This window comes from Varroa destructor, unplaced genomic scaffold (assembly GCF_002443255.2).
Source record: "Varroa destructor unplaced genomic scaffold, Vdes_3.0 BEIS01000001.1, whole genome shotgun sequence".
NCBI classification, from domain to species: Eukaryota; Metazoa; Arthropoda; class Arachnida; order Mesostigmata; family Varroidae; genus Varroa; species Varroa destructor.
In genome coordinates, this window is record NW_019211454.1 from 63402470 (window position 1) to 63413934 (window position 11465).

The following is an 11465-nucleotide window of genomic DNA, read 5'->3' on the forward strand; positions in this document are numbered from 1 at the left end:
TCATTTTGCCGTGAGCAGTAATTTTTCTCGAAGGTCAGGTAGTTGAATATCAAATATTAAGCCTTAAAGTTACTTAAGGCCATGTCAAATGTGTCCTCGTATACCAAATGTCTTAACTACGTATGCTCTGAGTTTTCAATGCAGAACAAACCATCTCGACAATGGACTCTCCTGCACGCATTCATGAAGCAAACCGAAAGCCATACATACATTAATCTATTTAGACAAAGCGAACATAGTGATTATGTCGTTCACAAAATTCATCAGCTCAATCATAATTCCTTAAAAAAGAACAATTATATCGAACACTTTGAAGCTTTAAAAAAACTGGGTCTTCGTCGCTTAGGATCGGGCTGTTTTGTCATACAAACCGCGATGATTCGTGTAGCAGCTGCATTTCATGCAGGGTTCCTGTCGTATGCGTCTAGTCGCGTGCTTCAGTAGCATCAACGAAGATATGTTTTGGTTTATATTTAACGTATATATTACAATTTCACCTGTTCCTCCTTATTTCATTTTCCTCTGTCCCTGCGTTTATTGTGCTTTACTTCAGCTTTGCCTTTAACCTATGTAGGGCAGCGAATATTCTCATGCATTGGTAGCTTGTGGAGGTCCTGATCTGCACTGACTTTTCACCATTAGCGGTACGCTGCTCTTCGCCGACTCGCACATAATTTTACCCCTTCTAGCTAGGACATCATTGAATTGGTTTGCTACGTATGCGTATCTCAGCTGCCTTAGCTTATCTGAGTCGGTTGAAAACATCGCGCTTACTCCTGTCGGTGTCTTTTCTTCGCACTATCAACAGGATTTCCTGTTTATTCGTTCGTATTCCAGCATTATCCTTCCAGGAGTTGAGTGTGTTCTTCTTTTTTCACTGGCATTAATATACACTTAGGATATGCATTTGGGCTAAGTGTCGTTGGGAGGTACTTGGCGTTCGTAACTATTTTCTACAGTTACTGCCTTTGGCTGACGATGGTTTAGCCTGAGTGCGTACGTTGGACGATAGGAAGCTTTCGCCTGTTTCGCTATGCAAAAAATATGGGTAAGTTAGTTTTTGAGTACGGGTGCTTGTCGCTCAGATGGGACTAGGTATGGTTTAAGCCTGCTTAGCCAATAAACGATTGTACTAGCTTGTAACCTGTTGTAGTTGTTTGATAAATTGATTGCTTACTTTACCTCCTTGGGTTAGTGGCGCAGGTTGGGGTGCAGCATTCAGATTTCGTCTTATAGTCCCCCTTAGAATTATGCGTTTTTCTTTTTCTGGTCGGTTCTGTAAATTTCTGAGGTATATGTCGCATGATCTTCTATTATGTATATTACGAATATGGTAGCGGACTAGCATATTCCTCGCCGTATTAAATCGTTTGCTCCTGTACGGTGCGTAGCCTGACATATAGTTCTGTGGCGTATTTCCTTCCTTCCACCCACTATATTTATTGTGGCTAGCTCCACTTTGAGCGCGAATTATTGTAGGAGACTCTCGCAGGATCATCATTCTCTGAGAAAGCCGAAATTTCGGCGTTCCAATCACTGCTTAGTATAACATTCAGTAGGCCTCATTGTTGTAGTCTAGTTTTCATCAACTGATTTGTGTTTTATATATATATATAAACCTTCAGTTGACAAGTTGTCGGGCATTAGGATACCGACTGCACCTAAGCTTTGGCTTCTGGGACCCATTTCTTGGCTTGGCCCTCTTCACGAACAGCCGGCCAGCGTAGAAAGCATTTTTACCGCTGTAAGATGTATATATAAGCGCTGTGATGCGTTATGCCCAGTTATATCTAGTATATTTATTTATATTTGCCTTCACATCAAACATGAGCATGTTTATCAACAATATTTCTATTTCAACTGTTTTTGTATATCCGTGAATTTAGTTTATATACGCAGTCACCGTTAGTTTCGCGCTTTTGTCACAATCACTCAAACCTGGTGGAGGCATTGGAACAAAAATTGCCGGGCGTCCAAGACCTAGCTAAATAGAGGCGGCACAATCATTCATGTCACGATTATCTAATTCAATTGATTTGAAATGTCTTACGTTCCAATTTTTCTTTGGGTGGCCTACCAATCAGGCACAACAACATAGACGTTGAACACATCTCTTATAAGCGAAGTATCTGTGAATAATCGACTAGATTGTTTGTATGAAGGTGATAAACTCCACGATTCAAGTACGGAATCGTGCCTTAACTAACGAAAAACGCTCGTATATGATAGTGAACTAGTATCGTAAATTCTACTACATTCGTTTTCTTCTTCTATAAGGCTAGCAATAAGCCTTAATGTTCATATAATTACCGCGACCTAGTAATCAACCAGGATCTGGCAATACTACAACACGAACGACACCTGTAGTGGCACCCGTGCTTGAATTACGGTACACGAATTAGCTTCATCTTTACGATAATAGTAAATCAGACAGTCGGGTTTTCTGCTTTGCGTCTACAGATTAATGAGTATCGAATTGATTACAGCCGAAACTACTTATGGAACCCGTTAGTCTTTCTTGTTATGCGAATCGATGCCGGTCTGCGTTTCTTCCTTTCTCCAACGTTACTGTGTAAAACGGCCGCATCAGCCTCCGCCCGACAGAACTTCAGTTTTCGTTGTCGAAAATTCGGCGCGGCGGGTTTCGCCGGCCTCAAAAATTGTCGCTCGGGGAGCTGTCAAGTTCGACTGATACTAGTAGAGTACGTTTCCCATGGCCCTGATACGCTGTATTGTTTGCAACACCACTGAGTTCAATATTATATAATATTGTAGTATCGGCAGACGATACACCATCCAGTTTTCACACCGACAAACAGGCTTTAATGATTCGAGCGTTGGCGTGCTATGTTATTGTGGTTGCATTGCTGATCAATAAATATTTCGCGTTTCTGTTTTGCTTCTGTGTATACATTTAGTTGGTTTTATGTATTTATCAAAGGCTAAAGGAGTTCCATGTAGTTACTGAAGATTAGAAAGAAAAGTTTAGCACAAGAGTTGAAACAGAAGCCAAATCATCTTTGCGAACATACGAAATATACTCAAGATAAAAGCTTACGGATAGTTATGCCTAATCAGAATTTCCGCCGATACACCCTTCGACTGCACGACCCCCTTCCAAACATCGACCATAATCTTTTACGAGAGTAATATTATTTACTATTAAGCATAAACTAAGATCTAACAGGATTCTACAAAATGGCGGATCGGCTTGCTTTACTTTTCATTGAAATGTGTAACTGCTACATCCAACCGATACCAACTCCAATTCTATATAGCAGACTTTTAAGTTTCACAGTCGTGTACGCGTATATCATAGAAGAGCCTTTACTTTTCATTTTCGTTAGACTTAGCTTCATCTAGGTGTTAAATCCACCACGAGATGTTATCAGCTGCGCTGTTTTCAAGATCTGTTTTTCTATGGGCAGGATCCTTACAGCACATTCGTTTTCTCTTTGGTTTGGCAAACCATTGTATTGTAGCCTGAACTTGACAGATCAGGTAAAACGGGTAGTCAGGAAGGTAAGACAAAAGCGAGTAAACTACAGGGGCTTCTTTGTAGAAGTTTTTCGTCTAAGTTATTGATATTACAACACTACTTTGACAAGAAAGTACTGACAAAGATCGAACGTAGACGATTTCGAGAAATTCGAGTGTTAAATTAAGCCTTTCCTGCATTCAGAATTGAAAACAAACACTTCCTATTTCATTCTGTCAATACGAAGTAGGCGGGTTGACGACATCTTCTCAGAGGACGTTTAACTATTTTTAACCTAACCAAAATGATTTATGTGAATTTAGAATAAGTTTTATTGATACGTGTCTGTGGACGATACGTTCATGCTTGAAATTATGGGCAGGTTTCGAAAAGGGATAGTTTCGTTGACTCCGTTCGAGTGTCTCTATATCGTAAAGTTTTAATTCAGAAAGTCCTATGAGTAGATTGTGAGCTGGTTTTAATATATAGAGCTGGTTTATAATTACATTTATAGGACTTTTACTACAAGAAAATAACTGAACTTACAATTTGTATGTGCCTAACTAACTTTTAGGCCATTAAATGAATTTGCTGTATCGTCTAGAAATTCTGTGGAAGCCAGATTCCTATTTTATAGCAATATTGACGCTAAAAGAGGATCAAAAAGTACTTACTTACTTTCCGAATAATCTGCTAAAAATGCTTAATTTTTATGTTTATTGATAAAGTAAAAACGACAGCCATATGCGATGAACTATTCTGTATATATTTTCTTTAGTCAATTTAAGTGATAATGCTTAAGATAAATTGCTTTTTAAAATGTCCTTTAAAAATATATATAAATTGTTTACAGTAGGTGCTTGTCTCGTTTTTTTTTTGCTAGCAGATTAATTGACTGTGCTTTTTTGTACATATACATACCGTAAATGCATTATTCAGCTAAATTTTTTCGTCAAGTTAAAAATCTTAATTGGTAGTTTGGAAACATAATGCTGCAATGGCTAACCTAGGTCCGTTCGATAATTACTATATTGTATTTAGCTTAAGAGAAAGGTACAATTTGTTTGGTAGATATTTTAGGCTCAGGTATTGTGCACTGTGTGACGTTCAGTGTCCTTTGAATCAGATCCGATCCTCTTATAGTTTAGCCTTCTGGAACGGGTGCAGCAGCGCCCAATTTTGAATAGGACATCGATTATAAACACGAAACCAATTGTACCGGTAATAAATATTACAGCAGAATTGTATCCAACCATATCAATGATAACTCCCGCAAATACGCCTTGTCCTATCAGATATCCACCACAAAGTGAAAAAAAGATTAAGCCCGAGAAGAAACCGTGTGTCGCAACGTTGTCTGGCAACAGTAGCTCCTCTGTTAGGTATGCCATGCCAGATACAAGAGATGCGGTAAACAGGCCAGCTAAACCGATGCCCATCGCGGCCTGGCCAGCCAGGCGCACCAATAGAGTTGGTTCGAACCCGATGAACTGACAAGGTTCCATTAGGAACAGGCCCACCATCGATAGAACGTAGCAGGTTCCCTGAGAAATACATCTCCCCTTAGGATTAGCGACAGCTAAACCCCAAAGGTAAATGCATACTCCATAGCAGATAGTAGACACCGCAAAGCAGTAGCCAACCTGAGTGTGCGTTAAATCGAAGGCAGCTTTCAGTTCGGTTGAGAGCGTGATATCGTTAAAACCAATAGTGAGATAACAGACACCGATGTTTGTTAGGATCAGTAATAGGGTGCAATCGATCTTATCAAAACCGATCTGAAAGAAAAGTATCAGAAATACAATAAAAAATAAATGACTTACATTTAGTTAAATAACTCAATTGAGTTAAGCAAGAACTACATTATCTATATGTGATGCGTTGACGCGATATGTATAACCTACATGTTTTAATTATACAATTTTATCTGTGGACTCAAGCGAAGTTTTCGAATTAGATTATCGATATTTAAGTGAACATATTTGTGAAGAAAAACAACTCGATTTTTATAATGTTGCAAAAGAGAAATAACATATTTACAAAAATGGGATCAGCAATGATCTAGCCTTTCTTAAGCAACTTCAAAAAGCCCATAAAAATGGAGCCCATTTTAGAGTTTCTTACATTCAGGCGACAAGAGCTGAAGACCAACCAACCTGTTCCTCATCATCCGTAGTGTTTTTTGGAGAAGGCATTAGGACCGCTACGATGAGACCCATGATGATCGCGCAAAGTCCGACAGAGAAAAAAGGGAACATATAGCCGAAGTTATCAAACATTATCGCCCCAATGCTTGGCCAAATCATGAGACCCATATTATAAGCGGCTTCAAGTAACGGGATATAAACGCCTTTCTGATCATCCATCTCGACAGCAACGATCGGATAAATTGCTGTTGTAGCTGCGAGAGGACCAATCGCATGAATTACCCGGGTGACTGCGTTTGCATAGAAAAAATCGCTACTTTTTGAAAATAAGTTTATGTGTAATCCGTGGACAGTTAAGAATACACCACTAAGCAGTAATCCAAAGATCACCATTTTCTTAGGCGATACACCCTGTTTGAGAAACCATCCTGCGACCGGAGCTCCAACCAATCCCACAAATGAACCCACAGCGAAGAACGCTCCTATCTGAAAGCCGACCAAAAAGCAAATCATCGAAAGTTTAAGGCCAAGTAACAAGCCCGAACGCCAAGGTTAGGTGTGTCAGCTACCTATACACAGGATGGAGCTTATATAGACATATGTTTTAACTATCGGGTACCAACTTTTATCTGTCGCATACATGCCTGGCATTTTTATTTTATTCTAATTCTGTCCTCGTTTCAAACTTAACTTGAATTCATGTTATGGCCTGAACTACTGAGCCATGTTAGATTATACCAGTGCCGACTTGAAACGATATTTGGCTTTCATAGAAGTTACCTACGGATTCACCGAACTAGCACGACAGAACTACAAAGTTCCAAATCGCTCGTTCCAAAAAGATCGTTCGAAGCCAACCCCCGTACGTGGGGTTAGCAATTGGTTACATGATAGTCTACTAGATTTTAGCGGCAATACTTACATTTTGATTTCTCAATGCACGATAGTGCAAATAATGATCGTAATAGACAAAATGTATTACTAACGTATGTGCCCAAGTTTAAACTATTCGAGACTATGTAATCGTATTTTTCGTCACGGCAGTGCCCTTTTGGAAGTGCTCATATGTTCTGCATCAATCTAAGTGCAATCTAAATGTGCGAATCGTCTCATGTCCTTTTCTAGCTTCTGCTCATAGACGAAATCCGGTAAGATTCGTCTGTGTTTAACAGGATTCGCTGGAACCCAATAACAAGATCGCCATCTTGCGTGCCTCGTACACATGAGCAATGCGCAGCAGGTAGGTGAGATGTCGTTAGATGAAATGGAAAAAATGTAGTAATGAAAATAACCGAAAGGCAATATATGCAGAGCCGGTTCGACAACATCCAAGCTGATTTGTCAACATGGTGCTACTTATTGTTTACTCAGATTGCTAAATTTCCTATATGGCATATATGAAGCTTACTGGCTAATACGTTTCGATGTCAAAGCAGATCAAAATTTATAGAACAAATAATAAGAAACATTTAGCTGCTCCTATAATTACTGTAGAAATTTAGTGCGCAGCTGATAACACTGGAAGTTTTGTGCCATTTAAGTATCCCTAGTCTCACCTCTGATGGCGTGTTTCCCTTGTCCTTGGCCACGTTTGGATAGAAAGGCATAAACACAGCATAGTGGGCACTGAGAATGAAGCTTTCGACTAGCGCGATGATCAGCACTATTATTTGTCTGCTTGTCAACATTTTTGCCATTGAGCACTGTCTTTCATGTGTTAAAGTGTCCTCGGTGCTTTCCTGCCTGGTTTCTTAGTTTTAAACCAAAAATTTTGCCGCTTAAACGTTCACTCAGACTCTCTTACTCGAAAGGACATCACGGCAGGCTTTTCACTGCAAGACACACTCAGACACGTAAGCACGTACGCCCGCATCTACTAGTTTCGTTTGGTGCTGGTGAATAGAGACTTCGAGCGAAGACACGATAGAAGCTGGCTCTTTACATGGTCGAACATAACGAAGCTCACAGCTTATACCTGAGATTTTTCACGTAAGTCATCTCGGATCGTAACCGTCTCTCGCTAGTAGAGTTCCGAGCGGTGTTTGCTGGAAGACAGACGTCTTTGGCTTGACGGGTTCGATTTAAATCAAGGGGGCAGAGGTATAAAGAGCACTCAAACGAATGTCGAACAATGCACACGAAGAGCCATGCATTAGCAATGCACATGTAATCTATTAATTACGACAATAAAATGTCTAGGAGCGGTTGAGTGAGGGCGAAACGCAGCCGACTCAGACAACGTTAAAACTAGGATGTTTGATCTACGTAATTTACTAACTGCTGAACGCCATGTCAAATGTACGGTTCGCCATGTGCGTATAGTTGTATAGTAATGTATGAAAATAGATCATTAATTATGGCGCACACTGCGGTGTACCATTAATACTTACATATCCGCGAGATATTTTATTTCCCTCACCAGGTATATCTAATACGAGCACTTACCCTCCGATTGAGTCGGGCGCAATGATCGCTCTCTTCATGCTTAAGGACTACGCTGGCTGCTAATGGGCCATTAAAGTTACACGGTAATACAACGAAGGACGTACTTGACCCAGTTGAACAGCCAGCAAGAAAAAAACGCAAAAATTATACGTCGTTCCAACTTGACAGGTAATCGGCTGTACTAACAATGAATAGATGCCTCTCAACTACGTAGCGTTATTGCAGGTAAAAGTGGCCTTCAATGCCGCTTTTTTCGAGCCTGCTTCCCCACTGTGGGAGCGCGAAATTTTCTATATTACAAATAAGGCGTGCAATCAATAATGATAATAAAATGGTAGGGCTTTTAGTAAAGATCTTATAGAAATGATACCCAGCTGTATCTGGAGTGCGACGTTCCCTGATCTGATTTTATAATTTTCCAGCCGAATTTTCAGTCAGATTTCGTTAAAACTCTCACGGATTTCCAATAAACTATTTCTACGCATTGTTCTATCTGTATCATTTATTCCACCCCGTTCGAGCCCTTTAGCCAGTTCGATTTGTCAATGGCTGGAATTTTTTTAAGCATCATAGCATATCGTAGTTATTCAAGATGTCGGGTTTATGATCTATAAAATGAAAAATTTCGGGTAACTGAACTATAATTCAATACATACATATATTAGGCTGCCGCAAGTAAAATTCGGTGGAATTTAAAATTGAATTATCTGGGTTGGAATGATGATTTTCTGAATACATGCCGGTGCTTCTTCTCATTGCCTTTGCGCACATGTTCCGATGCTCTAAAAGCTTGTAAACAGCCATATATATATTTCCCACTCGCGCTTCCATGCATTTTTTTCATATTAATTACGTCTCAGACTGAATCAATAACGGGACGCGCTTGCACGCCAGTAGACCTTTGCAGGCTGTAAAATGCCCCGTAATCGTACGGGCTTCGACTGGGAGAATAAGCGGATTCAAGCCGATGTTGAACATTTTATTGTTCGACTGAGGAAGTATTCGAGGCATGGCAAAGGCATCAGTTAATTAGACAATTACCGGGCCAACGGGTCATGAGTCTTTTGAGAAACTTGATAGAATGATCTGCTTTTGTTGTCTCATTTTCGGCGAATATCGCCTAGTAGTAGATGCTCTTTATGTCCATTATAGGTACTACCATAATCTTACATCCAAATCCAGTTGACACCGCCACTGAACCCTCCAATGCGACCTCGTTTTTTGGTCTGGTCCTCGCTAGCGACCCATAAACCAATAATCATTTAATTTCAAAATCCGCCAAATTTAACCGTAACAGCTTAACATAAGCACGCCTTTCTTGGAGATAGAATACACCAGTGCAAACACAGAGTCACAGGTGAACTACTTCGTATTCTGGACCTATTGATGCTAGTAAATATCCCATTGTACATTCAGCGGCGTGGCTACGATTCAGCCATGCTGCGTTTTATCATTTATTCATGTTAATATACAGTTAGTACACGACAGGGAGGTTGTTTCTACCAGAATATAAGTACAAAGATACGGTCATAATAAACGCTATAATATTATAAATGAGTCCATTAATAGTTAGAAGCGCAGAACAATCTACGGTTCCTAAATCTACCATGACAACGTATTCTTTTTCCTATTTTTCTAGTTGGGTAGCCTTTGTAGACGTGTCGAAGTTTCCGTCTCCTGTGGGACCTATTCTCTGATAGATAACATCGTTGGAGTAGTGATCGCAATACAAGTTACATCTTGTTACATCTCGTACAGGCTTGTTTTCTGCAGTGATCTTCACCTAGCTTCTGGCATTGCATGCTACGAACGAAACCTTTTGCAGTTGCTACGTCCCTCAAAGTTCATTCCGTTTCGACCATTTGCTTTAATCCTACCACTTTTCCCTCTTGCTCTTTGCGAGTTCATTGTTTGTTCTTTTCCGCCACTATCGCGGATCAGTGGGCAGAGAGGTTCCACACTCACTGCAGTATGGCATTGCAATGTACAACTTGTACTTAGGAATAACTGCTAAAGGATGTGCCTTACTTTATGGCAGTACAATCCATCGTTGCCGTGTAATGACTTGTGGTTTACCTCGATATAAACAGCAAGAATAACTGCACGTCTCGTCCGCGCGGCCCCCAGCAGGTGTGTAGGGTCAAACAGGTCTAGCCTTCTGCTTATGCCCCCCCCCCCCCCCCCTCCTTTTTCATCTTCCGCATTTAATTGGCCTTTTCCTTCTTCCTAGATGCGCTAGCAGTCGTAGTAATGTCGGCGATGTTCGTACGTGCGTGTAAAAGGTTAACCAGTGCCTGTTTTGCGGTGACTCCCTTTTTTGCTGTAGAACCTATTCCTTGTAGTATTTCTCGGGTGCGTGGCCGCGCCGCCGAAAGTCTCTCATCGGGACCAACTCTGCAACTGGCTATAGCTACTTCAGAGGTTTACTCGCTCGTCTCCCCCATACCGCTTTGTTTCCGCTATCCTCGTTGTTGATACAACGGCCTTGGAGGCTGTTGGCGTTGTGTGTATAGTTGTATAGGTATGCCTATGCGTGACTCTTGCTGCCATTAGAAAGGTTTGGTCTTGCCAGGCTGGGCCAGAGTGGTTAAGAGTGATGACGTTAGGTACTGGATAAGCGGCTGCTGTATGGGTTGGCGGCGGTCTGTCCTTAATCGTTCCCGAAAACAGACCCTAACTCAGTCGTTCCAGGCAACACATCCTTGGTCCACCAATCTAGCCTCATGGGAGAAATTAACACCTAGTCGAGTTGGCGTGCATTTTCATTGCCACCTACTATTGGTGTACTGCTAACTGGAGAGTTTTGTTAGGCGCAGAACTGAGTGCAAATGCAGCTGCCGGCTTGTTTGGCTACTTCATCCAGTAGGCATCCAGCCCAATCAGTATATAGGTAGGTACTATTTCTGCAGGACACAACGGCGGAATATAGGACAAGACTTATGCTTTAAATGCTTTTCTTGGATTATAGCCGTTGTGTTTTCACAGTGAGAGTAATAACACAAACGCCCATGTCGATACGGCTACAAAGCCCCCCAGATGCGACATATTTTTGGGTGGATCGTGCAGGATATTATGACGGTGGGGCCGGTGTTAATCTAAGGAAGATAACGCCTATATAAAAATAGAGGGGGGAACGTCGTTATACAGTTATGTCCTGTATGTACAAAGAGATCTATAAAACGCTATCATAGGCCTAAGGAAGTTAGGTTGCCCCAACAGACACAGATCCTAGCCTAGTGCATTTGCAATGGTGGCTAAGAGCTCACAGTTATTCGTTTCTTCCTTAGAGAGCATTTCCGACTTTCTTAAAATTTGGATTAAAGTTTCAGTAGCGTATTAACTATGAGCAATTACATGCGTATTACGAGTGAAAAACATATATATACATATATATA

At 40.9% G+C, this 11465-nt stretch overlaps 1 protein-coding gene and 1 long non-coding RNA gene across 2 annotated transcripts in view; one reads left to right on the plus strand and one right to left on the minus strand.

Annotated features, from left to right (window-relative positions):
• Nucleotides 1–4223: 4223 nt before the first annotated feature.
• Nucleotides 4224–7781, minus strand: LOC111243322 (MFS-type transporter SLC18B1-like). The gene is made up of 3 exons (XM_022788684.2): nucleotides 7182–7781; nucleotides 5635–6111; nucleotides 4224–5256 (listed from the first exon to the last, which is right to left on the minus strand). Exons 1-3 carry the CDS (start codon nucleotides 7320–7322, stop codon nucleotides 4561–4563), a joined length of 1314 nt encoding a protein of 437 aa, XP_022644419.1. The 5' UTR covers nucleotides 7323–7781; the 3' UTR covers nucleotides 4224–4560.
• The window catches only part of LOC111243328 (uncharacterized), a 9092-nt gene continuing 4029 nt past the window's right edge, over nucleotides 6403–11465 (plus strand). Inside the window, exons 1-2 of the long non-coding RNA XR_002670424.2 lie at nucleotides 6403–6865; nucleotides 8048–8238. This is a non-coding gene — a long non-coding RNA (uncharacterized LOC111243328). The remainder of the gene's footprint in view (nucleotides 6866–8047; nucleotides 8239–11465) is intronic.